Raw genomic sequence first — 27747 nt, 5'->3', positions numbered from 1 at the left:
GGTGGGTGGGTGGAGGTGCGGGTTGAAACTATCTGGTTGTGGGGTGGGGGGGTGCGGAGGGAGTGGGTTGAAACCACCTGAGGGGAAACTAGGGGAGTTGGGTGTGTGGGGAAGGGACGGCGGCGGCAAGTCAGGTTTGAAGCTGACCACGTGATAAAGGATTCCGGCTTTGTGATGTCAGGCGCATGCGCAGTAACAACGTGCTGACTGGTCGAGGGTGAGTGTTTGTGTTTGTTGGTGTGGCCTGATCACAACTTTGGTCCTGCCCTTATTGGTAAATAGTTGTTTGTGAAACGTATGTTGTGCTTTGAAGTAAAGGGGATAGAACGTGTTTATGGGGTAGTTGAGCCTGCTCGGTTTTTCCGTTAAGAGGAACAGCAATTAATAAAGAAAGTTGGGTCGGTTGCTGGGGGTGGTTTACCAGGCCCGGTTACCATTGAGACGCTGTTTGTGGGCATCTCGCCGGCGCATTCACCGCAAAAGGTAATTTACCCAGGGAACTGAGGCCCTAAACACTTGGACATTACTGAGGAGTATGGGGTAATGGACCGTTTCTGTTGCTCAAGATTGTATGGGACAAAATAATTCTGTACAAAAGGGTGTAGGGAGCAGAGTATGTTAATGGAAAGGTGGGGAAATGTGTCGATGGGGTGAAAAGTAATTGATGGGGAACATGGATCTAATGGAAAAGTTAACGTAGGCTTTAATTTATAGTCGGACAGTAGAATGCAATGCATAATGTATTTAGTGGCTTTAAAATCGTACGAGTAATGAATGAATAATTGATTCGTCCGGGTACAACCTGGATTTGCCTCAAGTGAGATTAACGCTTACATTTTGTTTTGTGAAGCTTATCTGAAATTTATGCTTGATTACATCCTTAATGTTATCAGCACATTTAAAAAAAAAACTCATTCGAAGTGTGTTGGTGAGTTAATTTAGTTTGTCTCTGGCAGAAGCAAATATCTAGGTGGCTCCATACTTGATCTCACAAACATTAGTGTTTGTAGTATAAAGCAGATAAATGATGAAACAGTACTGTAATAATGTTCAAATTATTCCTATTGCTGAAGAAAGAAAGAATTTTAATTTACATTGTACCTTTTATGACCTTGGGACATCCTAAAGCATTTTATGGCAAACTAAGCACTTTTGAAGTGCAGTCACTGTTATAAAGTAGGAAATATGGCAGCCAATTTGTGCTCATCAATGTCTGACAAACAGCAATATGATCATATAATACATCTGAGTGATGTTGAGGGTTAAATGTTGTCTGTAATACTGGGGATAACTCCCCTATGTCTTTAAAAATAGTGCCACAAGTTCTTTTATGTGCTCCTGAGAAGGCAGACGGGGTTTCATCCTGAAGGTTATTTTTATTCATTCATGGGACATGGGCTTCGCTGGCTAGGCCAACATTTGTTGCCCTTGTGAAGGTGGTGGTGAGCTGCTGCCTTAAGCTGCTGCATTCCATGGAGTGTATGTACACCGACAGTGCTGTTAGGAAGGGAGTGCCAGAATTTTGACCCAGTGGCAGTGAAGAAACGGCGATATGTTTCCAAGCCAGGATGGTGAGTGACTTGAGGGGAACTTCCAGGTGGTTGTGCTCCCATGTGTCTGCTGCCCTCGTCCTTCTAGATGATGGTGGTCGTAGGTTTGGAAGGTGCTGTGGAAGGAGCCTTGGTGAATTCCTGCAGTGTATCTTGTAGATGGCACACACTGCTGCTACTGTGAGTTGGTGGTAGAGGGAGTGAATGTTTGTGGATGTGTTGCTAATCAAGCAGGCTTCTTTGTTCTTGATGGCGTCCAGCTTCTTCAGTGTTGTAGGAGCTGCACTCATCCGGGCAAGTGGGGAGTATTCCATCTCACTCCTGACTTGTGCCTTGTAGATAGTGGACAGGCTTTGGGGAGTCAGGAAGTGAGTTACTCGTCATGTGATTCCTAGCCTCTGACCTGCTCTTTCTTGTAGCCACAGTATTCATATGGCTAGTCCAGTTCAGTTTCTTGTCAATGGTAACTCCCAGGATTTTGATAGTGGGGGAGCTAGTGATGGTAATATCATTGAACATCAAGGGGTAATGGTTGGATTCTCTCTTGTTGGAGATCGTCATTGCCTGACACTTGTGTGGTATGAATGTTACTTGCCATTGTCAGTTGAAACCTGGATATTGTCCAGGTCTTGCTGCATTTGGACATGGACTGCTTCAGTATCTGAGGAGTCGCGAATGGTGTTGAACAGCCTGCAATCACCAGTGAACATCCCCACTTCTGACCTTATGATGGAAGGAAGGTCATTGATGAAGTAGCTGAAGATGGTTGGGCTGAGGACACTACCCTGAGGAACTCCTGCAGTGATGTCCTGGAGCTGAGATGACTGACCTCCAAAAACCACAACCATCTTCTTTTGTGCTAGATATGACTCCAACCAGCGGAGAGTTTTCCCCCTGATTCCCATTGACTCCAGTTTTGCTAGGGCTCCTTGATGCCACACTGTCAAAAGCAGCCTTGATGTCAAGGGCAGTCACTCTCATCTCACCTCGGGAGTTCAGCTCTTTTGTCCATGTTTGAACCAAGGCTGTAATGTGGCCAGGAGCTGAGTGGCCCTGGCGGAATCCAAATAGAGAGCAGTTTATTGCTAAGCAAGTGCCACTTGATAACACTTTTGATGACCCCTTCCATTACTTTATTAATGATGGAGAGTCGACTGATGGGGTGGTAATTGGCCGGGTTGGATTTGTCCTGCTTTTTGTGTACAAGACTTACCTGGGCAATTTTCCACATAGCTGGGTAGTTGCCAGTGTTGTAGCTGTACTGGAGCAGTTTGGCTAGGGGTGCGGCAAATTCTGGAGCACAAGTCTTCAGTACTATTGCCGGAATCTTGTCAGGGCCCATAGCCTTTGCACTATCCAGTGCTTTCAGTGTTATCACATGGAGTGAATTGAATTGGCTGAAGACTGGCATCTGTGATGTGAGGACCTCCGGAGGAGGCCGAGATGCATCATCCATTTGGCACTTCTGGTTGGAGATTGGAGCAAATGCTACAACTGGTGTGCTGGACCCCTCCATCCATTGAGGATGGGGATATTTGTGGAATTTCCTCCTCCAGTGAGTTGTTTAATTTTTCACCACCATTCACGACTGGATGTAGCACAGCTGCAGAGCTTAGATCTGATCTGTTGTTTGTGGGATCACTTAGCTCTGTCTATCACTTGCTGCTTATGCTGTTTGACATGCAAATAGTCATGTGTTATAGCTTCACCAGGTTGACACCTCATTTTCAGGTATGCCTGGGGCTGCTCCTGGCATGCCCTCCTGCACTCTTCATTGAACCAGGGTTGATTCCCTGGCTTGATGGTAATTATAGAGTGGGGGATATGCCGGGTCATGAGGCTACAGATTGTGGTTGTATACAATTCTGCTGCTGCTGATGGCCCACAGCGCCTCATGGATGCCCAGTCTTGAGTTGCTAGATCTGTTTGAAATTTAGCACAGTGGTAGTGCCACACAACACGGAGGGTATCCTCAATGTGAAGGCGGGACTTCGTCTCCGCAATGACTGTGCAGTGGTTACTCCTACCGATACTGTTATGGACAATACATCTGCGGCAGGCAGGTTGGTGAGGATGAGGTCAAGTATGTTTTTCCCTCTTGGTTCTCACACCACCTGCCGCAGACCTAGTCTAGCAGCTATGTCATTTAGAACTCTGCCAGCTTGTTCAGTAGTGCTACCGAGCCACTCTTGGTGATGGACATTGAAGTCCCCCAGCCAGAGTACGTTCTGTGCCCTTGTTACCCTTAGTGCTTCCTCCAAGTGGTGTTCAACATGGAGGAGCACTGATACATCAGCTGAGGGAGGGCGATACATGGTAATTAGCAGGCGGTTTCCTTGCCCATGTTTGACCTGATGCCATGAGACTTCATGATGCCGAAGTCTATGTTGAGGACTCCCAGGGCAACTCCCTCCTGACTGTATATCACTGTGCCGCCACCCCTGCTGGGTCTGTCCTGCCAGTGGGACTGGACATACCCAGGGATGGTGATGGTGGTGCCTGGTATGATTCCGTGAGGATAACTGTCAGGTTGTTACTTGATTGGCCTGCTCGACAGCTCTTCCAATTTTGGCACTAGCCCCCAGATGTTAGTAAGGAGGACTTTGCAGGGTCGACAGGGCTGAGTTTGCCGTTGTCGTTTCCGGTGCCTAGGTCGATACCAAGTGGTCCGTCCGGTTTCAAACCTTTTTTTGTGACTTTGTAGCTGTTTGATACAACTGAGTGGCTTGCGAGGGCATTTTAAGAGTCAGCCACATTGCTGTGGGTCTGGAGTCATGTGTAGGCCAGACCAGGTAAGGACGACAGATTTCCTTCCCTAAAGGACATTAGTGAATCAGATGGGTTTTTACAACAACGATTTCATGGTCATCATCAGACTTTTCCAGATTTTTCTATTGAATTCAAATTCCACCATCTGCTGTGGCGGGATTTCGAACCCGGGTTCCCAGAGCATTACCCTGGGTCTCTGGATTGCTAGTCCAGCGACAATATCACTATGCCATCGCCTCCCCGTTGGCACTTCTGATTATAAAGCAATCCCTCAATACTTACAAGGAATGTCAGCATAGGTTTTGTGCTCAAGCCTCTGGATGGAACATGAATCCCCAACCTTCTGAGTCAGGGAAGAGGACTACCACTGAGCTATAGTTGACACCACTGTTCATGTTTTCTAGTATGAAGATAAGTTTGCTCAGTTTTTGAGGGGTCGGGGAAGGTGTACTAAAGCCTGCCTTCCTGACAATTCCAATCCAAGCCTGCATGGAGTTATTGTCTTAATAAGGAAGCAATTTGGCTTTAGCGCACAATTGCTATGCTATTGTACTAAACTAAATAGCTGGCAAGGGAGAATCTCTTGTAGAATTTACTTTTTTTGTTATTGCAACATTGTTTATCCTGTTATCAATGTTATTGCACATTAAATATATGAAAATTGGTTGACTAGCCTAAATTAATTGAGCAGAGCTGTTGTCCTTGAGGGTGCTACAGCAATAAGTACATACAGTGCTGAGGAAAACCAAAAAATATTTTTTTCAAATCTTTTTGCCTCTAGGTTGTGTAGTACAGATCCACCTCTCTGTCTCAGGATAGGTTATCCTCTAATTTTTATTCTTTGTCTCCTTCCTCCCTCACACCCCTATTTTAATTTCCTGGATTACAGGCCACCTGTAATTGAAGGGGTTACCAAGCCAACTTGCTTCCTGGACTCTGTTGCATTTGTGCCCCTAATACTTGTGTTGTTAAGGCAGGGAACTCAACCACATTGCATTATTGTTCCACAATGTGTGGTCCAACAGCGTACATTGGTTTTGAATATAGTTCATTTTGCTACTTCTCTTGGGCCAGAATTTAGACCCACAGCTATGACTTTGAACTTTAGGTGGAAGACATCAAAAAAGTAACAGTTGGTAAGAAGTGCAAGAACTGAGTCCAAGCGGCAGAGGGATAAAGCTCTGCTGATTGAGTCAGCTTCCCTAGTAATCTGCCAGTGCCTCTGCTCTCAGTACTAGAGGTGGCCATTGTCCAACACTGGTAGCACACAGATGTTATTTGCTACTGATTATTGTCCAGGTCCTGCTGCATGCAGGCACAAACTTCTTGCTTCGTTATCTGAGGACTCATGAATGGAATTGAACACTGTGCAATCATCAGCAAACTTTCCCCAGTTCTGACCTTATGATGGAGGGAAAGTCATTGATGAAGCAGCTGGAAATGTTTGGACCAAGGACACTACCCCGAGGAACTCCTGCAGTGATGTCTTGCTGAGATGATTGGTCTTGAAAAACCTCAACCATCTTCCTTTATACTAAGTATGGCCCCAACCAGTGGAGAGTGTTTACCCCTGATTCCCATTGACTTCAATTTTACTTGGGCTGCTTGATGCCACACTTGGTCAAATGCTGCCTTGATGTCAAGGGTCGTCACTCTAACCTCATCTCTGAAATTCAGCTCTTTTGTCTGTGTTTGGACCAAGGCTGTGATGAAGTCTGGAGCTGAGTGGCCCTGGCAGAACCCAAATTGAGCATCAGTGAGCAAGTTGTTGGTAAGTGCAGCTTGATAGCTTTGCTAGTGACACCTTCTATCACTTTGCTGATGATAGAGAATAAACTCATGGAATGGTAACTGGCCAGATTGGATTTGACCTGATTTTTGTGAACAGGACACAGCAGACCAATTTTCCATATTATCGGATAGTTACCAATATTGTAGCTGTATTGGAACAGGTAGGGCTGGAGCATGGCTAGTTCTGGAGCGCAAATTTTCAGTGCTACAGCTGGGGTATTGTCTGGACCTATAGCTTTTGCTTTATCCGATGCATTGAACATTTCTTGAAATCACATGGAAGTGAACCAAATTGGTTGAAGACTGTCATCTTCCATGCTGAGGTGCTCAGGAGGAGGCTGAGATGGATCATCCACTCAGCACCTGGCTGAAGATAGTTGCAAATGCTTTAGCCTTGTCCTTTTCTTTGGCGGATTTCGTCATCTTTGAGGATGCAGTTATTCCTGGGGCTGCCTCCACCATTCACAACTGGATGTGACAGGACTGCAGATTTTTGACCTGATATGTTGACTATGGGACAAATTAGCTCTGTTCTTTAATATGCACGTAGTCCTGTGTTGTAGCCAGAGTTGGTCCTATAGCTTGATGGTAATGGTTGAATGAGGGAAATGCCTGGCCACACGATTACAGATTGTGTCGGATTGCAGTTCTGTTGCTGTTTTCCCACAGCCCCTCATGGGTGCCTAGTTTTGAGCAGCTAGATCTGTTCTGAATCTATTTCATTTAGCACGGTTGGCAGTGCCACACCAAAGAACAGAAAGTGCCCTCTGTGAAGATGGAACTTCGTCTTCACAAGGACTGTGGTCGGCACTCCCACCAATGTTATGTAAGTTTGCCCCTTGTTTTTGGTTACCTCACCATTTGTTGCAGGCTCAATTTAGAAGCTATTCCATTCAGGACTCAGCTTGGTCAATAGAGTTGCTACCAATTTACCTGTGATGATGTACTCCGCAACTCAAGTACTTGCTACCCTCAGTGTTTCTTCCAGGTGGTGGTCAACATGGAGTACTGATTCATTAACTGATGGAAGGTGATAAGTGGTAATCAGCACAAGGCAGCCTTGCTGATGTTATGAGACTATGCAGTCTGGATTCAGTGCTGAGAACTCCCAGAACCACTTTCTCCTGACTGTACACGACTGCCACCACCTTTGGTGGATTTGACTTGCCAAGTGGGTCAGCACATACCCAGGGAATGCAATAGACGAGTCTGAGAAATTGGTTGTAAGGTATGATTCAGTGAGTAAGAAAGATTATTCTGGGCTGTTGCTTGACTCATCTGTGGGACAGTTCTTCCAATTTTGGCCCAGGTACCCAGATCTAGTTAGGAGAACTTTGCAGGTTTAGTAGGCTGGCTGTGCCTTTGGCATATCTAGTGCTTCTGTCTAATCCAGGTCACCTGTATTTATTAACTAGACTTTTTTGTAACAATTTGATACAACTGTGTGGTTTGCTGGACCTTTTTAGAGGACAGCTAAGAGGCAACCGCATTGCTGTGGATCTGGAGTCACATGCAGGCCAGACTGAGTTAAGACACTAAATTTCCTTATGTATTCGACGTTAGTGTACCAGAGGTTTTACAACAATCTAGTAGTTTTATGGTCACAATTACTGATAGTAGCTATTTTTGTTCAATTAATTTAATTAATTAAATCTAAATTCCCTAGCTACCCTATTGAATTTGAACTTGTGTCTCCAGACCAAAAGTCCAAGCCTCTAGAATACTAGTCCAGCAACATAACTACTATGCTACCACTCCTACTTAATCCATAAGCCGCTGAATCAAAAGGAGTCGGGGTTGGCACCCAAGCAAAAGTTTAGATAACTATAGTGTAACAACAAGAATAACATATTAACAATTTTCATTCTGTTGCAATTTGTGCGATTCCCAGAATAATAAACTACTGTAACTAAAATTCCTTCCTGATCATAGCCTTTCACTAAATTCCATTCATGCATCACTCCTGTGCTTGTTTTTAATTGCTCCCCCTTTGGCAGTAGTGCCTTCAACTGTGTAAGCCCTCAGCTCTGGAATTTCATCCCTAAACCTCTCCATTGACTTATCTTGCGTTTCTCCTTTAAGGCGTTCCTTAAAACTGAAGTCTTTGACCAAGCTTTTGGTCGTCTGTCGAATATCTCTTCATGCGGCTCTGGTTTTATAATGCCTCTGCAGCATCTTGAGATGTTTTATTATGTTAAAGGCAATATAAATGATAGAATGTTATTGTTTATTGTGAGGGGAATTGATTACAAAAGTGAGGATAATATGCTTCAGTTATACAGGGCACTGGTGAGACCACATCTGGAGTAGTGCATGCAGTATTGGTCTCCTTATTTAAGGAATGATGTAAATGCGTTGGAAGCATTTACTAGATTAATGCCTAGAATGGGCAGGTTGTCTTATGAGGAAAGGCTGGACAGACTAGGCTTGTATCTGCTGGAGTTTAGAGGAATAAGAGGCAACTTGATTGAAACCTTTAAAATCCTGAGAGGTCTTGACAGAGTGGATATGGAGTAGATGCTTCCTCTTGTGGGACAATCTAGAACCACGGGTCACGATTTAAAAATAAGGGGTCAATCATTTAAGACGGATGAGAATTTTCTTTCTGAGGGGCGTAAATCTTTGGAACTCTCTTTCTCAAAAGGCAGTGGAAGCAGAATCTGAATATTTTTAAGGCAGAGCTAGATAGATTCTTGATAACCTTTCACTCTCTTGTTTATCGGGTGTAGGCAGGTATGTGGAGTGGAGGTTAAACTCTGATCAGCCATGATCTTATTGAATGGTGGAGCAGGCTCAAGGAGCCTATTCCTGTACCTAATTCATATGTTGATGAAAGCCTAGTTTTAATTAATTTTCTTCAATAGAAATCTGAGTCTGGAAATGATCAGTCTGCAGTACAGTTGCTGAATGAATTAAAAGTATCGCCTTCTATACAAACAAGCTGAGTTTTAAACTGTTATTTGTATGACTTGTAAGTAAAACCACATTTTGAAATAAAGGACATGCAAAAATCCCTCTAGGTAAAGGTATTTTTGGAGTTATTTAATTTTTAATTTTATTTTCTGTAGAGGTTTTGTTACTCGTGAGCCACTGAAAATAAGCTGGTCCACTTGAGATTTATGAGATCAGATTCTGGGGCTGTTGTGTAATAATTGCAATTTTATTGATTGCATAAGGAATAATGAGTAATTGAGGTATTGTAGGTGGTGGTAATGTTGAAATTGTGCTGCAATAGATTGCATGTTTTAACTTGGTAATTAAGCATAGCTGTCCCCAATTAGGGAAGAATTAGGGAATCATTGTAAGATTATGTAAACCAGTTCACTCTTGGTGTCTGGGAGGAATTGGGAGAGTCTGTGACTTTGCTTCGCTGTCTTGGAAATAAACCTGTTTTAAGGTACAAGCTAGCTTAAACTCATTCTTCCTCAACAAACAATTATTGGAATTAACCGGTGGTAGTTCAGGCAACAAGGTGATTTTGACAATCTTGTAAACCACAAATTAAATCATCTGCTTCTCTCCCAATCAAATTCCAACTCTAATCACTCCAGGTAATTACAGCAAAGAAACAGGCCATTTGGCCCAACTAGTCCATGCAACCTTGGTCAACAAGGTAGTTCAAAACTAATACTATACAAATGCAAACAACTGTAGAGATCCCATTGACAATGAATAAAGAATATAAATGGGATAAAAAGAAAGTAAATGGGAAAACAGAACAAAAGAAAAAATTACAAGGGATATCAAGTATATTAGGAGAAAGGGTGGCTTAAAGGTAATGTGGGACCCTTAAAATAGATGGTGATATTGTTATTGAAAAGCAGGATAAATACTTTGTATTGTCCTTCACAGAAGATGAGGATAATATATCAGATATACGACGAAAACTAGAAAAAAATCAAGGGGAGGAATCTACTAGTTATAATTTTAAAGATGTTAATTGAAAAATAATGAAAGAAGTAGATGAGGAAATTGTAGAAGCTTTTGTTATGATCTTCCAAAATACCCTAGATTCAGGAATTTCCCTCTTGGATCAGAAAATTGTCAGTGTCACTCTATGTAGGAAGCCTGGAAGAAATAAGGAAATTATAGGCCTGTTTTCCTAATATCAAATCCATTTTAGGAATAGAGTGACTGAGCAGCTGTTAATTGCTGCACAGACAAATCCCAGAGGAAACCTTGGCTTACGGGTCATACCCTTTTTTTTTGTATTCTGAAAATAAGCTGTCGTACTGATCTCAGCAGCAAGAAGTCTAGTAACACTTATGGGATTTTAAAAATTAAAAGTTTTATTAACAAGAATAGAAGAAAACTTAAGCACACAAGATTACAGTTGCACAATTAAGGTTAGTTTTACAACACATTCCCCCGAAAAGATAGTCTGCTTGGTCAGGCCCACAAGTAAACACCTTCCATGCAACATTCCCTTATTGATGTTTAACTATAAAAATCCAGTACCCAAGGCAAACTGCTGTAGCTTTAATAAAGGCACACCTTTAACTTTCTCCCACTCTGCTGTGGAAATCCAAACTTCAGCATAAAACTGCTTTTTGGAGGCGAAGACTTTTCTGGCTTGACTTGGTGGCTGATTTAAACCTGCACCTTCCATCTCAGAGCTACCAGCTCCATAGCTATAGATTACAGCTACAATAACTCTAAAATATCTTTTCCCTCTTTCATCTCAGATTCCATTGTTCTCACACCTCTTTGAAACTCAAATCCTTCCAAATATAAAATCTTTCATGCCTCTTTTTTAAGCAATACTCAAGTTCTATACTACCAAATGACTATCTCTATTTTGTCTTTGCCTTCGGGTCAATAAAATATAACATCCCCACTTCTGTTTGCCTATGGAACTTTTGTGAGGTGAAAACATATTTCGTGTCACCTCTAACTTCCCTTTGATATTCAAACAATCTCTCAACTTATCTAAAAATGCAAATGTTAGATGCAGCCTATTTACTTGGACCTCAAACCTAATGCCTCTATCGTTTTCATGTTTTAAACCCCCCCGATCAACCTATCTCCTATTAATCTCTGCCCAGCTGAATTAAATCATACACAGACACACACACAGCCTTCTTCACAGAATAACATGATATTCCCCAAAAATATTAAAGAAAATAACATCCATTTCTCTCACTACCTAATCGGATCATGTTTGTCTGGAACTGGTAAGTTGTATCTAGTGAACCTTATTGAAGATTTGAAGTAATAAAAATGGTGGATTATGGATGGTCTATGGATATTATTTACATAGAGTTGCAGAAGAGACAGTTAACAAAAATGAGATTGCATGCAATTGGAGGAAACTTACTGGCAATGGTAGGGAATTGGTTAGGATGTAAAAGATAGAAAATACGCAATAGCAAAATACTGTAGACGCTGGAAATAATCAGGTCAGGCAGCATCTATGATATGTACTCCCAATTGGCAGGATGTGATTAATGCTGTCTTGCAGGGATTTGTACTGGGGACTTCAGCTTTTCACAATATTTATAAATGATTTAGGTGAAGGTATAGTGTTTGCTTACAACACTAACTGGTGCAGTCAATAGCCTAGATGGGAGCAGCAAGTTGCAGTGGACTATTGATGGATGAAGTAAGTAGGCAAATCTGGAAGATGGAGTTCAGTGTGAGGCCATTGACTTTGAACCCAAGAATGATAAATCCAAGTATTTTCTAAATGTTAAGAAGCTAGGAACCGTGCAAGAACCGAGGGCTTTAGAAGTACAAGCACTGAAATCACTAAAAGCTAGTGGACAGATACACATGATTAGAAAGGCTAATGGAATATTGGCATTTATTGCAAAGGTTCTACAATACAAAGAAGTGAAAATTATGTTGGATGTTTAAGTCTGTGGTTGGTCTCCATGTAGAGTACTGCATTCAGTTCAGGGCCTGGCATCTGAGGAAGGATATGTTGGCCTTGGAGGAAGATTCACCAGAATGATACCTGGGTTAAAAAGAGTTAAATTATTAACTCGAGAGTTTGCACATACAAGGCTTGTATTTCGTTGAATATTAAAGATTATGGGGTGATGCATTGAGGTGTATATGGTAATTAAAGGATTTGACAGGGTAGATAGAAATGGACTGTTTCCTCTGATGGGGGAGTCCAGAACAATGAGGCATAACCTTAAAGTTAGAGCTAGGCTATGTAGACTGAACGCAGGAAACTCATCTTGCTCAAAAGTCATTGGAAATTTGGAAGTCTTTTCCCCCAAAAAATCTGTTGTGGCTTGGTCAGTTAATTCAATCAAGATTGAGATTGATAGCTTTTTGTTATACAAAGGGTTGTGGAACCAAGTTGGAGTAGATAAAGTTTAGGCACAGATTAGCCATGATCTACTTCAATGGCAGAACGGGGGTGGGGGGGTGGGGGTGGCTTGAGTGGTCTGCCCCTGTTCTTTTGCAATGTAGCCTGACATGAACCAAAATATCTGGCCATAGATCATGGAGTTGGTACCATATACAGCAACAACTTATACAGCACCTTAGGAGATTTTCTAAGGCACTTTACAGGAGTGTTATAAAGCAAAATTAGAAACAGTCTCATCAAGCAGTATTGGGGCAAATGGCCAGTCAGCTTAGTCAGAGTAGTAGGTTTTGAGGAGCATCTTAAAGGAAGAGAGAGAGGCAAAGAATTGGAGAGATTTGGGGGGAGAATTCTAGAGCTTGGGGCCTAAGGAACTGAAGCATTGCCTTAGTGGAGCAATTAACATCAGAGATGCTCAAGAGACCAATATTAGATGAGCACAGATATCTGAGGGTTGTGGGGTTGGAGAAGATTAAGGAGATAAGAGTGGTGAGGTCATCGAGGGATTTGAAAACAAGTATATGAATTTTAAAATTAAGATATTGCTTGACCAGGAGCCAATGTGCGTCAGCAAGCACAGGGGTGATGGGGGAAACTGGACTTGGTGCAAGTAAGGACATGGGCAGCAGAGCTTTGAATGACCTTAAGCATACAAGGGTAGAACATTGGAGGCCAACCAGGAATACTTCAAGAGGTAACAAAGATATGAACCAAAGGTCTTAGCAGCAGATAAGCTAAGCCAGGTGTGCAGTCGGGTGATGCTGTGGAGGTGAAAATAGGTGATCTTAGTGATGGTGCAGGGATATGGTCAGAAGCTCATCCCTCTCAAATGAGACACCAACGTTGCAACCTGGGAGAGTTGGTAGCTAGGGAGCAGAGTTTGAAGTGGGGACTGAAGTCCATGACCTCAGTCTTCCCAAAATTTAATTGGAGGAAATTTCTGCCCATTTTGTAATGGACCTTGGAGAAGAGGTCTGATAATTTAGCAGTAGAGGTGATGGTAAAGTAGAGCTGGGTGTTGTCAGCGTACAAATTAAAACTAACGGTGTGCTTTCGGATCATGTCACCAAGGGGCAGCATGCTATGAAAAATGGGAGAGGCCAAGGATAAACCAAGCAGTCGTTGACCTCTGGATCTAGTAATATTTGACCACCACCTTGCCCTGCTCATGAGATTTTGTATTAGGCTGTCAAAAATAATTACTGAGTGCAGAGAAAATAATAGCTTTTATGTTTCACTAAATTTATTCCAGTGATTTGAGTTTCTGTTTAAATTGGAGAAGCAAAATGTGATTGTTTACATTTACCATTAGAATATGTGGCAAATGGATTATTTTGTTTGTTAGCAATGGACCCAAAAGATAATTGGGGTTATGTTAACATATAGTGTGATGTAGTTTAAATAACTTCTAAATTATTTGCTTGGTAGTACAGAATTTGAGTATTGCTGAAAAAAAGAGACATGCTGTCAAAGATTCGCAAGAATACCAAATCTCAAAGGGAACAACAATTATGCTGCATGAGGACAGGCTGCTGATTGATTGGAATCTGTCCTGATGAATGGAAGATGAAAAGCTTCGACAGCATGTTTCTTTTTTCAAATGAAACCTTTAGATTTTCTAGTATCTAATTCAGATAGTATAAATGTGTAGATGATGAAAAAAATTCATATCATCGTTGGTAAAGCATGTTGTGAGATGGATACTTTATTGCACATTCAACCATTCACATTGTACTCTAGAAATGACAATGATACGTTTACGATGTAAAGCAAAGAATGGAACTCACCTGATGCAAGGGCTGACTTCAGCGTCCTGTGTCCAAGAGTTGAAAGATAAAGTAGAAGAACTAACTGGAATTCCATGTGCACTACAAAAAATCATGGTGGGATTTCCTCCATCCAGCTTAGATGTTCGTAATGGAGAAATGCCTCTCAAAGATTGTCCTATCAAATCTGGTAAGTGCATTAAGGGCAATGTGTACAAAGGAAGAATGAAAAATCTGCTGTTTAATTACCCAAAGTCATATGCCTGCAAGAGCCACACTATCAACAAAGATCGGGGGGGATGTGGTGTGGTTGGGGGGTGTATTTTGTGAAAAATTTGAAAGAAGGTATTATACTAATTATAAGGTTCTTAGACCAAAATCTAAAACTGATCACTTTTATTTAAAAATAAGTAACATTTTAAATAGCACTTGCCCAGTAAGGCCGTTTTTATGAAATCAGTTTCTAATTTCTTCCCCCGCCCTTCACATATTGGTCTCTATGCTCTTGTGACCAGGCTTGATTGATTGATTAAATATTGATAAGCTGGATTTGCACTAGGTTGTTTTGGAGCAAGGAGACATTTTATAAATTCTAATAGACAATTCTTAGCTCGAAAATGAGAATTGTCCTAATTCATTTCTCAAAAGACGTAAAATTGACATGTCCTGTTAGGAAAGAATATGCACGATTTTCTTTCTTTGCTTCCTGTTTTTATGGTTGAACCAATTCTAATGTATTGTGATTACATTGTTCACAATCTATAATTTCTCTGTCAGTAAACTGTTTTAAATGTGGGTTGATTGAAAAGGCCAACAGCTTCAAATTCCTCCCTACTTGTAACTCTTTCGAGTTATCAACAGTCACAGATTGTAACTCTTTTGAGTACATTCACAGTTCTTGGTTTCCGGGAGTGGGACACGAACCCACAACCTTCTGATTCAAAGGCGAGGGTGCTATGAACTGTAACCTGACGCAATTTCGTAAGCTGCTCACGAGACCAATGTGATGGCTCATTAATCTTTGACGAGAAAATTTAGAACCACACCATGATAATTCCAATAGTTTGTTTGGTAAGAATAGCACATTTGATGAATCTAATGTTCATGTCTTTTCTTGTGAAACTGCCTAGTTCATACAAAGAGTAGGTAAGCAGAAATTGATAATCACTGCTAGTCAATCAGTTCTTCCACTCTGGAGCTGGCTTGCCCTTCCATGCATAGATTTTATTTTTGCCTATTTTGGTCATACCATGCTACAGAAAGATCAGATCACAAAATCTCAATGAAAGATATAATCACTGGAAAAAGACTCTCAGTTTTAAATCGTGGTTCAATTGGGGAAACTTGCTATCGATTGGTGGTTATAATTGCATCAGCCACTGTCAGAAAAAAATATCCAACAAGGCTCTAAATCCCAAACATGTATTCCTTATAAATAAGATTGGAATTTATCCTAAAAATAAATAGTACCAAGGTCAGATGACAGTCAAATTGCTGCAGCTTAGCCCTTGTAGTTTGAAGTTTAAAGCCATCCTTGCAATTCTTTGCAGTCAATGTGTTATCTTATATTGGTTTGGGATATCCAATGTTATTTTCAGTGAGGTGCCACCAGAGACAAAGCAAAACTTTGATTTATTATTTTGCTATCTTACTGTTAAACCAAATTCTATTGAGTTCCATACAAGCCCAAGTAGATTTATGTTCTTTTGAGCAATTTTCTATCATAGTGCAATTTATTTTTCAGGTACAGAACACAACCAGCAATCTCCAGACTGTTTGCTAGTTACTGATCCAAAAACATGACATAAAATTATGTTTTCCAGAATTTTGGATGTTTCTGTACCTGATTCTTACTGTTGCATGATATTTCACAATGAAAGGATAAATTTCATTCAGGTTGTCCACTAAGTAAGTAGTGATTTTCATTATTTTTGCCTGAGTATTTTATTGCTATTGATGATGACCCTAAATAAAATTAGATGCTTATCTGCACAACCCACAATTTTTACAAACTTGTGGAGTGGTGAAAACTGGACTGTCTCTTCCCTTGCTTCCCCCACCCCCCCGCATCCCTTTTTCTAACTGCACTGACTCAGGCTTGGGGTGTGGTTCTATTGGTGCCTCTGCCAGCTGGAACCATTCCTGAGTGATAGTCATCAATGTCTGAGAATCCAGGCAGTGAACACTGCCTGATCCTATTGATGCACATGCTGCATTTCCAGCAGCAAATCTGCAGTGAAAACCATGGACAACTTGTCCCTTCTCCATGTCTAGGCTGGGATGCGGGCACCATAATAACAACCCTAACTGAGATCAGTAGAGTCAGAACAGACCAGGGATCAAACTTGGGACTTTGTGACTTGTACACATCAGTATCCCTCTGAGCAGTGCATTTATCCACTGAGCCTTTGGAGGAGATCATTGTTAATAATTTGCAAAAATAAAAAAAACTAGATCTGTTAGGGCTGCATAACTAAACATTATTTAATTGGATGTTTTCATAATTAGTACATGTTCTGTAGTGTTGCTCTTTGACTGATATGGACCAGGCCATTATTTAACAACAAAATAAAAGTAAATTATCAACCAAAAAAACCTCAAACTGAAGTCCATTGATTTGCATATGAGAAAGAAAATGGTGCATGAAGTAGGAAGAATTCTTAATTTTCCAATATTAGCCAACAGAAACTTATGTGAAGAATAACTTCAATTGTGACTGCTGTTAGACTACTGATTTAAATTAATGTTTGTTTATTTTTGTGTGTATTTACTTAGGTTGAAAGCTGACTTTTGTTTGCTGGCAGGTGGGTATAGGAGGTAGGCTGAGCCCCAGGCATGGAGGGCAGGAGATAGGGCAAGTTCTGGTGGTTGGGACCAGGCAGCTAGAATCGTGGATGTATATAGAGTTAGCGGATGAAATGTTTAAAAGCATTCGACTGTCTTAAAATTGTTTCTTGGGGTGGCTGTAGAGACTGAAGGTGAAGTTGATGAGAAAATGTCATGGTTATAATTTTGATAGTAGAATGTGATTGGTGCAATAGGGAGTGTGATAACAAATTGTGGAAATATTAGTGTGTGGGTATATTCTGTACTGGATAATAAATGAGACAAACAAATGTAGACATATTCTCTTGCAAGGCTTGCAAAAAGACTGAGCTGTGCTATTTATAAGGACACCAAGGAATAATACACAATGGAAAACATACCTCTTTAAGGCCTGCAAAGTTTAATTAACATGGAAGTGTGGGTGAGTTTACGCAAAGGTTAGTTGTTCAGATGTAGATGTTTTGTGACAGGACCAATCAAGATGTGTGCAGGGATCATGACTTCAATATCTTCTATTCCTGGAGAAATTTTCTGCAATTGGAAATGGCTGGCTTTGTTCCTTTTATGCTATTTTTAAGTGTGATGCAAACATTTGGGCAGTGTGTGACACTTAAAGAATGATGAACGAGAAGTGCACACATATATATGAAGTATATACCTACAATATATAACTAAGATTACTGTGATTCTCACAACCCAGTTTAATATCCCAATTTCCGACATGACAACAGTGACTATACTTCAAAAGTACTCCCTTGGCTGTAAAGTATTTTGAGATGTCTGGTGGTCATGAAAAGAGCAATATAAGTGCAAGTCTTTTTTTCAAATCTTTGCAAAAATTTCTGACTTACAAAAATGTGCTTAAATAGTCACTACAGAATTTTACATAATCTGCTTGATGCCAATCCACACAAACCATCATAATCAGCATCATAATCAGCATCACAAGCAGATTGTGACGAGCTACATTCTTTACAATATTATGCATGACTTTTAAAGATTTTCTTGCTGTAGATGCCTTTTTTTAAAAAGTGTCTCATATTTTTCTGTACATTTATTTTCTATTTTAGTGTAAATGGTTGTGTCACCTATAATTATTTGGAGATAGTAACTCTTGAACCAGTACTATAGTAAGCATGCATTAAACGCATCACTATATTTTTCTGCAGGAGATACTTTGATTGTGGAAGAGGAAAGGGATACATTGAAGATCAAAGCCTCCGTGTCAAAATTTGGTGCTAAAAGCTCAGATAACAATATTTTCCCACAGCTGACCCGGCATGTTGTCCCTGCAGACAATTCATGTCTCTTCACGAGCATCCACTACGTGGTAGAAGGTGGTGTTTGTGAGCCAACCTGTGCTCCGGAAATGCGAAACCTGATAGCACACATTGTGGCAAGTGACCCTGATTCGTACACAGAAGCTGTACTAGGAAAAAGTAATTGGGATTACTGCAACTGGATTCGACAAAATGACACGTGGGGAGGAGCCATTGAAATCTCTATTCTATCCAAGTTTTACCAGTGTGAGATCTGTGTAGTGGACACACAAACTGTTCGAGTAGACAGGTTTGGGGAGGATATAGGCCACATGAAACGTGTCCTCCTGATCTATGATGGGATCCATTATGACCCATTAGAACGACAGTTTGAAGATCCTGAAACACCCCCACAAACCATCTTCTCCACCGCTGATGATGTTGTGCTTGCTCAAGCACTCGAGTTGGCAGACGAAGCTAGAAGGAAACGACAATTTACTGATCTGAGTAGATTCACATTGCGATGTGTAATCTGCCAAAAGGGGCTGGTGGGTCAGGTAGAGGCTAGGGAGCATGCGAAAGAGACTGGACACACCAACTTTGGGGAGGTATGAGAGCCAGAATACTGTTATCTACCTCACATTCCTAGAATCTACTGGGATAATTAATCTCTAGGAATGAAATGGAATATTAAAGCATTTTTTTACTCTAGGATGATTAAACTATGAGCTGATCAAATTGTTGGATGTTTGAAAAAATTGGCCCTCATTCTTGAATTCCTGTTTACATGGTAGAAATGGCATTAGACTTCTCTCATCCTAGTTTATTGTATTTAACGAAAGATTCATATTTTAATAGAAGATACACTTCCAAATTTGATAGCCATTAAAATTACTTTACCCAATAGAGTATTAGATGCCTGAGAATTCTGGTCACAAATATGTAAATCATCAGTGGTTTCTCTTAAATCTTAAATTTGAGTAGTTTTCATTCTGTATAGGTAAATACATGCGCAAGTCTCACATTTGGAAAGTCTTTATTGCAGAATAACTCTAGAAAAATGAGCTGTAAACCTATAAACTAATTTGTTATGACTATTCATTTGAGGATTCTTAAGATTTAAAGTAGCCCAATTGCTCCAAGGGAAAGTCTTTTTTGTGTTTTAACAACTGTTTTGTGATCAGCTCATGAAAATCACAGGTGCACCCTTAAACAACTACCTTAACCCTGACTTGTGTTGACAAATTCAGGAGTACTGTAATCTTTTTAGATAAACCATTCTTGAGTCATTGCTATTTTTCAAACATTTACCTAATTACTTTGACAGCTAGCAGAAAAAGAGCTTCCATGAGTAGGTCGAAATTCCTCTGAACTGAAATGTGCACCCCTTATATGTGTAATGGGATTGTGTATCACAGGACTAATAGTTATCTGCTTAACTACAATATAATGCAACTGACACCTTATGGAATGCTCACCACATTTTTGTCTACTTAAAACATAATAGATATTACATTGTCAACATACTACATTCAGGCTAAAATTAAAAGTTTATTTCCAATTATGATTGCATGGAAGCAGGAAAGATTATCTACTGGTGATATGGATACTTAAATTAATGAAAATAGAATCAAGAATCAGTCCACAAGTATTTTAAAAAGCTGCATCTCTATGGAAACAGTCTTTCAATGAGTTTTCAGCATGAAGTTTGTAAATGAGCAACGAGATTTCTATTTTCCCACATGAAACTCAAGTACTAATTTTCAAAATAAAACCAAAGGCATGACAAAAAGCAGGTCTGTAGATGACCCAGTCTGGAAGCCTTTAATGAATCAAGGTCAAATACACAATAATGCCTCCTATGCGTAGAATACTTGACAAGCTGCATATGTATTAATACTTTATGTATAATCTGATCGCACTTAAGCCAAATTTTGTGCATCCTGATTCATTAGCAAAATTAAGATCCTCCCTGCATCCTGAAGATTTCTGGTTTTGGTCTCTACCTTAAGAGATTAGTGAGGAAAAGTGGCTCGTGTCTCATTTAAATTGTGAATGAATCAGGACCATTTGATGTATTGGTCATTCCCAGACATAGACAAAGAAATGCTTTCGAAAGTTATAGCTTTCTAAAGCTAATTTTAAGAGCTAACTTTTAATTTACGTTTACTCCAAAGTAATATAAATGTTATTTGATGCAGCACTAAACTCTTTTGATCACAATTATGATTTCTTTACTTAGTATATACATAAACCTGAAAGAAATATCAGCGTTATTCCACTTGAATGCTTATAGGTTTTTTAATATTTATGGGTTTGTTTTTAAAGATTTTTTAATTACTTTTATGCATGGTGAAACTTTAATGATATAGCAAAATTAAACATGAAATAAAATCAAAATGCTGGAAATACTCAGATCAGACAGCATCTATGGCTCAGGTCGATGACCTCATCAGAACTATTTCTGATATTACAATTTTGCCTTATCTGTCAAATTTTAAGCCATTTTCTGAAACTTGATTTAGAATTTAGTGTTATTAATTTAAGCTGAGTCGACTGCAAATAACAAATCAGATGTGATTGGTCAGTTAGCAAATGTTACCTTTAGCCAATTGTCCTAATGCTACTGCTAGCATACGGAGGACTGCAGTTAGCTGTTCTTATTGTAACAACTTCTTATTACAAGGTCTAAAAGATATGTTTTCAGTTTTTTCCTATAGAGTAGAAGAAAATAACTTTTCATCCTGTACTATTAATTTGTATTGCTAACTAAGTAAAATGTAACCACGTTACATAAATTGCAATGGAAATGCATCAATGTGCCAAATAAGGTTATGATTTATTAACTCAGCAAAATGAATGCAGATCATGCTCTGAACTGGATAACTGTCATATTTCAGGCCCTTTTATATCAAGCACTCTTGATTCAAATATAATGTCCTTACATACAGAATAATACTCTCTTTACTCAGATGCAATAATGTGCCTTATCCCCAAAGTGAGCACGTATTGGGCTGCATCTCAGAAGAACAGTGTATTACTTTATTTCTCATGTCACCAAGTTAGTATCAAATTAAAAGCAGTTTTTCATTGTAGATACTTATCCAAAAGGAACTGGATTGAGTTGGTTGAAACCTATTTTACATGGCTAGCAGATTGAAGACTACAAATGAAAAGCTAGCAGATTGTAGGCTAGAGATGAAAAGCCAGGTTACGTTTTTGTGCCAGTTCACCCTTTGCAGTAACACGTTTATTGCCTAAAAACATATTCCTTTGAAGTACTTCATATAACGCCATAGAAGTTTATAACAGAAAAGGAAGAGCCATTGTGTCTTTGCTGATCAACCAAACTAATCATTCTGCCCTGATCTCACTTTTTTCTTAAAGGTAAAATTATCTATCCCTCATTTTACATGGTAAAACTCCATGCTCCATCAACCAAATAAAGAATGTTTTTGCCAAACTTCTCACTTAGCGATGGTTTTAATTGATGAGCCTTCATGAGTCAGTAAATTATTGAATTGTTAACATTTCTGCAGGTAGCTTAAATGTGCATGAGACTCCTTTACTCTGCATTTTGTAAACAGCTGTAGTACTGCTCAGAGCCTCCAAGTGGCAGCCTGAACTTGTAGATGTAGAAATCAAATTTTAAGAGCACCATCAATCATTTTGTGGCACCAAGGCTTAATACAAAGTCAGATTTTGGTGAGGGGTGGGGGTGGTGTTTGTTTTACACACAAATTTGAAATAACATTATTTAAGTAATTTAATTTTTGTCATGCAGCTACTTGGGATTAATCAATTGTGTACAATATTATTCCATTTTATTAAATGTTATTCAACATAAAAGACAAATTTATGAAATATTAATTTAGTAGCAAAGCTGCTTATTAGCTTAAAAGTGATCTAAACTAGTTTGGCCTCATCCAATGTTAACATCTACATGATGCCCCAAAACCCTTAACAGCATCGATACTGGAACATAGTGCCTTTTTCATTAATAAATGACTCAAAATTGTAAATAAGCTCAGAGTAAATGGAAAATATCTGTGCTTTTTAATGATCTGTAATTGAAAGATGATGAGCAGGGATTACTTTTATACAGGTCACATCCACATTGTAACAGGGATAGTTGGCAAAGTTCCTCTGTACTTAATTATACAGAGATAACATTAAATTTGGGTTATTATTGCATAATAAGACTGAATTTTTGACACTAGTATATTCTGAGTACTGTATACATACGTATATATGCTGCCAGTAAAGCAAATAATAACTAAATTCCAGTTTTAAAATTTTTAATTGCTTTGTTAGAGATTTCTTTCTTGTACTATGTGGAAATATAAAAACCCTCGGGTTCAGTTGGATTACGTATTCTCTCCTATGAATATGTTCAGTTTATTTTCCAACTAATGCAGCTCAGCCCACGCAATTCCTGTATTTGCTGTATTGAGTCAATGTATGAATGCTGAGTTTATTCTACCTATAGATGTAATGTACATCTACAATATAAATTGTTAAAGTTTAATGGAGAATAAAAATATAACAATCATGACTAGAAACCAAAAATACTAACCTAGATGATAAATGACTATTCTTTTACATCCAGTGTGAACATGATCATAATGCATATTTTACATAGGGAAAAAGTTATAAAGAACTGGTTTCTTTTTTCAAAAAAAGGTCCTATTGGAATAATCACATGTTACGTTAATCTGACTGTGTAATGTTATTTGAAAATAAACTTGAATAAGCAATTAATGTCCAATTAACATTAATTAACAGTCTTACATTCATACTGATAGCAAGAGCATGCAAGATAATGTATAGTTAATAGTGTAGAGCAAGACATCATGCTCAACAGTAGGCCAAAGAATTGCCCTGTGACACCTTAGGTAATTTCCTAGTTGGTAACTCTTGTGGGGGCTTCCTTATGATATTACAGAAGAATTTTCATTTTCCCAAAACTGAAGTTGAGCAGTGAGTAGTTAAGCCCGGGACATGAGTGTTTTGCAATGTATCATGTGACACCTTTGCAGCAATAGAGTTTTGTTAATTTAGCTGCTGGGAATGGAGATTGGTGCAAGAGTGACAAAATTGAGTGATTAATTACAAAATTGCCCACAAGGATTAAACTTCCTCCCTATATATTCTGACCCAAGTTATGGCTTCAAAACTTTAAATTGTTGCAACTAACAGATAAGGTCAAAAGTGAAGCAAGTGTAAAGTCAGAACAGTGGAGGCTTTACATTGATAGGTTTACTCCATTTACAATATTGTAAGTTAACTTCATTTTAAAAATTGCAATTTCATATTTATCAGATCTTTGAGGTATACTTGAAAATTAATTTAAATTATTTTAAATGACTTGTATAGTTGAAAGAATTTCAAATTAACTCATGAACAAACAGAAAATTAACTTGAATCCACCAGACAAATCAGTGTATTTGGCAATGGATTAACATATATTTCAATTGTAGTTTGTGCACACTATATGCCAAATGCTGATCCTAATTTTTTATAAACCTCCCCAACGAGCCTGTGTTTAAAGTACAGTAAGTACATGTTTGTTGTATAGTTGAACAAGTGTTTGTTGTGGACTGGTAATATTTGTCATCTATTGATTCCACTGTCCTGTAATACAAGAGCTTTGATTTTTATGTATTAATAATGTAATTATATGCCTTCAGGGTAATTCTTGCTGCCCGGTACTTTTAGACATTAAATTTTACTGTTGCTTAAGCAAGATACTTGATACAGGTTTCAGAGTAATTAATCAAACTTGTTGTTTAAGATGGTTAATTGCTGCTTCAGGTGTATTCAGATTCAGGTATAGATGACTGCTGTATTAGAATGCCCGAAACTGAGCAATTATTTTTAAACAGAGATTTTCTATTTTCTATTTTTTCTGTGTGGGGGAGGTGTGATTTGATTAATTCAGGTGCTACAGGTTCCAATATTTAAACAATAAGATAATTAAATGGGTAAATGCTCCTTCAATAGCAAAACATAAGATGGCAGGAAGCCAATATACCATTCTTTGTTTATTTTGTTTTTAACTAAAATGAAAGACCTAGTGTTAAAAACCTGGTTCTGACTCTCTGGAATTCCCTTCTTAAATCCCTTAAGCAATCAACATTCATCTTTCTGACCAAGCTTCCGGTCCCTCAATTAACCTTTTCTGGCTCAGCATTTGTTTCCCCTACATCTGTGAAGAGCTTAAATGTTTTTATGTTAAAGACACTATATAAATGGAAGCTGTTATTAAGGGAAAAGAAAGTTAGTTCAAGGCTCAACCATGGAAAAGGAAGATTGCAATTCTGTTGGTTTGGTATACTAGTCTTATTATAAAATTACAGCTACCTTGTGGTTAGTTCACAGCATAAAATACAAGTTATTTAACTGTTTTAACTAAACTATTGATATGAACTCTTACTTCTATTTAAGTTTCTATATAATTTATAACATCTTTTTATTCTGGGAAGACTACTTAACACACCTGTTTACAGAAACATAGGTCAGTATAACCACTAAATATTGTTTTACTATGTTTAGTGAATGACAAATAACTTTGGAAAAATCAATTTTTCAAGATAAACAGTAATAAATAGTAATCTAAACAATGAGATCTGTGTGTGTACATAGGTCTATTCATCAGTGAATTCATGAGTATCAAAGTTTTATTGTGTAGAGCTTCTATAAATTGGTCAAAGGTTGAAGCTGCAACAATTTTGAAAATGTTATGGCACATGAACACTGCAGTTGTCACAGAGAAGTTCCTTCTCATCTAATAAAGTTATAATTGTCAATGTACATTTCAATTAATTTTTATGATACATAAATTGTCAAAATTTAATTTGAGTTCCATTAACCCCATCCCCACCCAAAAATGCTGTTTTGGTTAAGTATTTGAAAATAGGACCAGAAATATCCTTGGCAATATTATGGAATTGATCAGTTCCAGCGCCTTAAGCTATGTTGTTCCATTTACCCAAGTTCAGATATTAAATTCAGCCCTTGGATTAATCCCCTTGCATGTTGAGATGCATTGGTCATTTTATATTGCGATGTAATGGGATGCTGCATATAAATCTAGAACTGAAACAATCTTGTTTTGCAGATCATGAACCTGATATGTTCTACAGACCCAAGAATATCTAAATACAAAATTCAGATTACTACTTTTATATCAGGACCACTGCACCTTTTTGGGGGATTAAAGTTGACATCCGTTCACGCTCAATGGTGACATCAAACCCTGCAGTATGAATCCAAAGTATTCAGGCACAGTCTTTCAGCACTACTAATTTGACTAAAAGTATAGTGCTTGCTACTACTTGATTTTCTTGAGTATAAGAAAAATGCTTGTAAATTCAAGTGGTTCCTGCATTTTTATCACCAGTCTAGGATAACCTCTAGTCTAATGATATGGCTGTTAGAAGTAAAAATAAAATGGGATTGGGACAGGACAGGTGAAGAACAGACACAAATGCATCACTTGCATCTTGTGAAGTTCATATAATGCTAAAGGATTTGTGAAATATGCAAAACTGGCATGTTTGCACTTCATGGTGTACTGTATATCCATTTTTGAAGCTGTTAGGTACTGCATTTGAATTTGAAGCCATAGCCTCTTTATTACCTGTTTGTGTGTATTAAAAAATATTAACTTATAAACATTACCTTTCTAAAAATCTGCAAATGCATTTCTCTCTGCTTCAGGGGCAATGTGCTAACATGCACGTATCGGATTGGTGCTTCTCAGGACCTCTCTCAGCAATCCGGTTATTGAGCTTAATTGTATTTTAGTGTGTGTGTGTATATTGTACATAACATATATATATATATCCTTTTGCTGTTATGTCTAATGATAAACGTTATTTATGCAATGTGACTTGGTGAAAATGGGATAGATGGTTTTAACTGAGTTTTAAATTGCAATGTAATTTTGGCTAAAATAGACCTCAAATATTGTTAGAGTATGACTTTTCAGCATTATAAGATTAAGCTGTTTACAATTCACTGCTGCTGCAAGTACTTGAGTACAGTGTTTATGCCGTTGGTCGGGAAAAAAGCTCATGAATTTTATTGTATCCATCTTTGTTCACTTGCTGAATAAAAGGTCATTTGTAATTTATACTTTTTTTCAAAAATAAATTGAATATAACGTTACATGAGCGGATTCTATTTTATACCTGCATGTATCCTTCACCTCCGATGGTAGGAATTCAGTTTTTTGTTTTACTTTCGTCAGAGCTCTCGCGATTTAAAAGATTTTGTACTATTGATAGGTTGGTAACAGGAAAAGGCCATTAGAGCCAGTAAGAGCCATAGAAAAGTTAGGGTGCCAATTGTGTCTGCGCTGGCCATCAAAAGAGGAAAAAGAAGCTAGCTGCTCGTTTTTAATCCCATTTTCCAGCACCTGATCCGTAGCCTGCAGTTGACAGCACTTCAGGTGCAGCTCCAGGTACCTTTTAAACGAGTTGAGTGTTTCAGCCGCAACCACCAATTTAGGCAGTGAATTCCAGACGCCCACCCCCCTCTGGGTGAAAAAGATTTTCCTTGTGTTCCCTCTAATCCTTCTATCAATCACCTTAAATCTATGCCCCCTGGTAATTGACCTCTCAGCAAGGGGAAACAGATCTTTCCTGTCTACCCTATCTAGGCCTCTCCATAATTTTGAACATCTCAGTTAGGTCAGTGCTCTTCCTCCTCTGTTCTAAGGAAAACAACCCTAGCCCATCCAATCTTTCTTCATAGCTGCAATTTTCAAGCCCTGTCAACATTCTTGTAAATCTCCTCTGCACTCTCTCCAGAGCAATTATGCCCTTCCTGTAATGTGGTGACCAGAATTGTACACAAAATTCCAGCTGTGGCCTAACAAGCGTTTTACACAGTTCCAGCATTACATCCCTGCTTTTGTATTCAATACCTTGTCCAATAAAGGAAAGCATTCCATATGTTTTATTTTCCACCTTATCCACCTGTTGTGCCACCTTCAGGGATCTGTGAACATGCACTCCAAGGTGTCTCACTTCCTCAGCCCCTCTCAATATCTTCCCATTTATTGAGTATTCCCTTGCTTTGCCCTCCCCAAATGCTTTATCTCACACTTATGTGGATTGAATTCCATTTGCCACTTTTCCACCCACTCAACCAAACCATTAATATTCTGAAGACAACAGCTATCCTCTTCACCTATCAACTACATGGCCAACTTTTGTGTCATGTGCAAATTCCCCAATCATCCCCCCTCCCAACATTTTAGTCCAAACCATTAAATATATATGACAAACAGCAAGGGCCCCAACACTGAGCTCTGTGGAATGTCACTGGAAGCCACTTTCCATTCCCAAAAACATCCATCGACCATTACTCTTTCCTGTCACAGCCAATTTTGGATCCAACTCGCCACCTTCCCCTGTATCCCATGGAATCTCACTTTTCTGACCTTGTCAAATGCCTTA

General features: G+C 38.9%; 1 protein-coding gene across 3 annotated transcripts; it reads left to right on the top strand.

Moving 5' to 3' along the window:
• The first annotated feature begins 87 nt into the window (after window positions 1-87).
• yod1 (YOD1 deubiquitinase) lies at window positions 88-26452 on the top strand. Of its 3 annotated transcripts, none has more exons than XM_078546561.1 (4): window positions 88-217; window positions 14170-14385; window positions 18191-18888; window positions 25401-26452. In XM_078546561.1, the coding sequence occupies exons 2-4, from the start codon at window positions 14172-14174 to the stop codon at window positions 25527-25529; spliced, it is 1041 nt and encodes a 346-aa protein (XP_078402687.1). In that variant the 5' UTR covers window positions 88-217; window positions 14170-14171; the 3' UTR covers window positions 25530-26452. The 3 variants fall into 3 exon arrangements, with proteins under 3 accessions (XP_078402687.1, XP_078402686.1, XP_078402688.1); XM_078546560.1 differs by lacking the exon at window positions 88-217 and adding an exon at window positions 313-458 and having other exon boundaries at window positions 14158-14385; XM_078546562.1 differs by lacking the exons at window positions 88-217; window positions 25401-26452 and adding an exon at window positions 313-458 and having other exon boundaries at window positions 14158-14385; window positions 18191-22129.
• Window positions 26453-27747: the final 1295 nt, after the last annotated feature.

This window comes from Cetorhinus maximus, chromosome 8 (assembly GCF_964194155.1).
Source record: "Cetorhinus maximus chromosome 8, sCetMax3.hap1.1, whole genome shotgun sequence".
NCBI classification, from domain to species: Eukaryota; Metazoa; Chordata; class Chondrichthyes; order Lamniformes; family Cetorhinidae; genus Cetorhinus; species Cetorhinus maximus.
The sequence above is the reverse complement of the archived record's forward strand: the minus strand, read 5'-3'. Positions and strand labels throughout refer to the sequence as shown.

Coding starts and splice junctions, on each gene's coding strand:
- yod1 (XM_078546561.1), top strand. CDS start 14,172: ATGACAATGATACGTTTACGATGTAAAGCAAAGAATGGAACTCACCTG. Junction 14,386..18,190: donor AGATTGTCCTATCAAATCTG/GTAAGTGCATTA, acceptor ATTTTTCTGCAG/GAGATACTTTGATTGTGGAA. Junction 18,889..25,400: donor GACACACCAACTTTGGGGAG/GTATGAGAGCCA, acceptor CTTGTTTTGCAG/ATCATGAACCTGATATGTTC.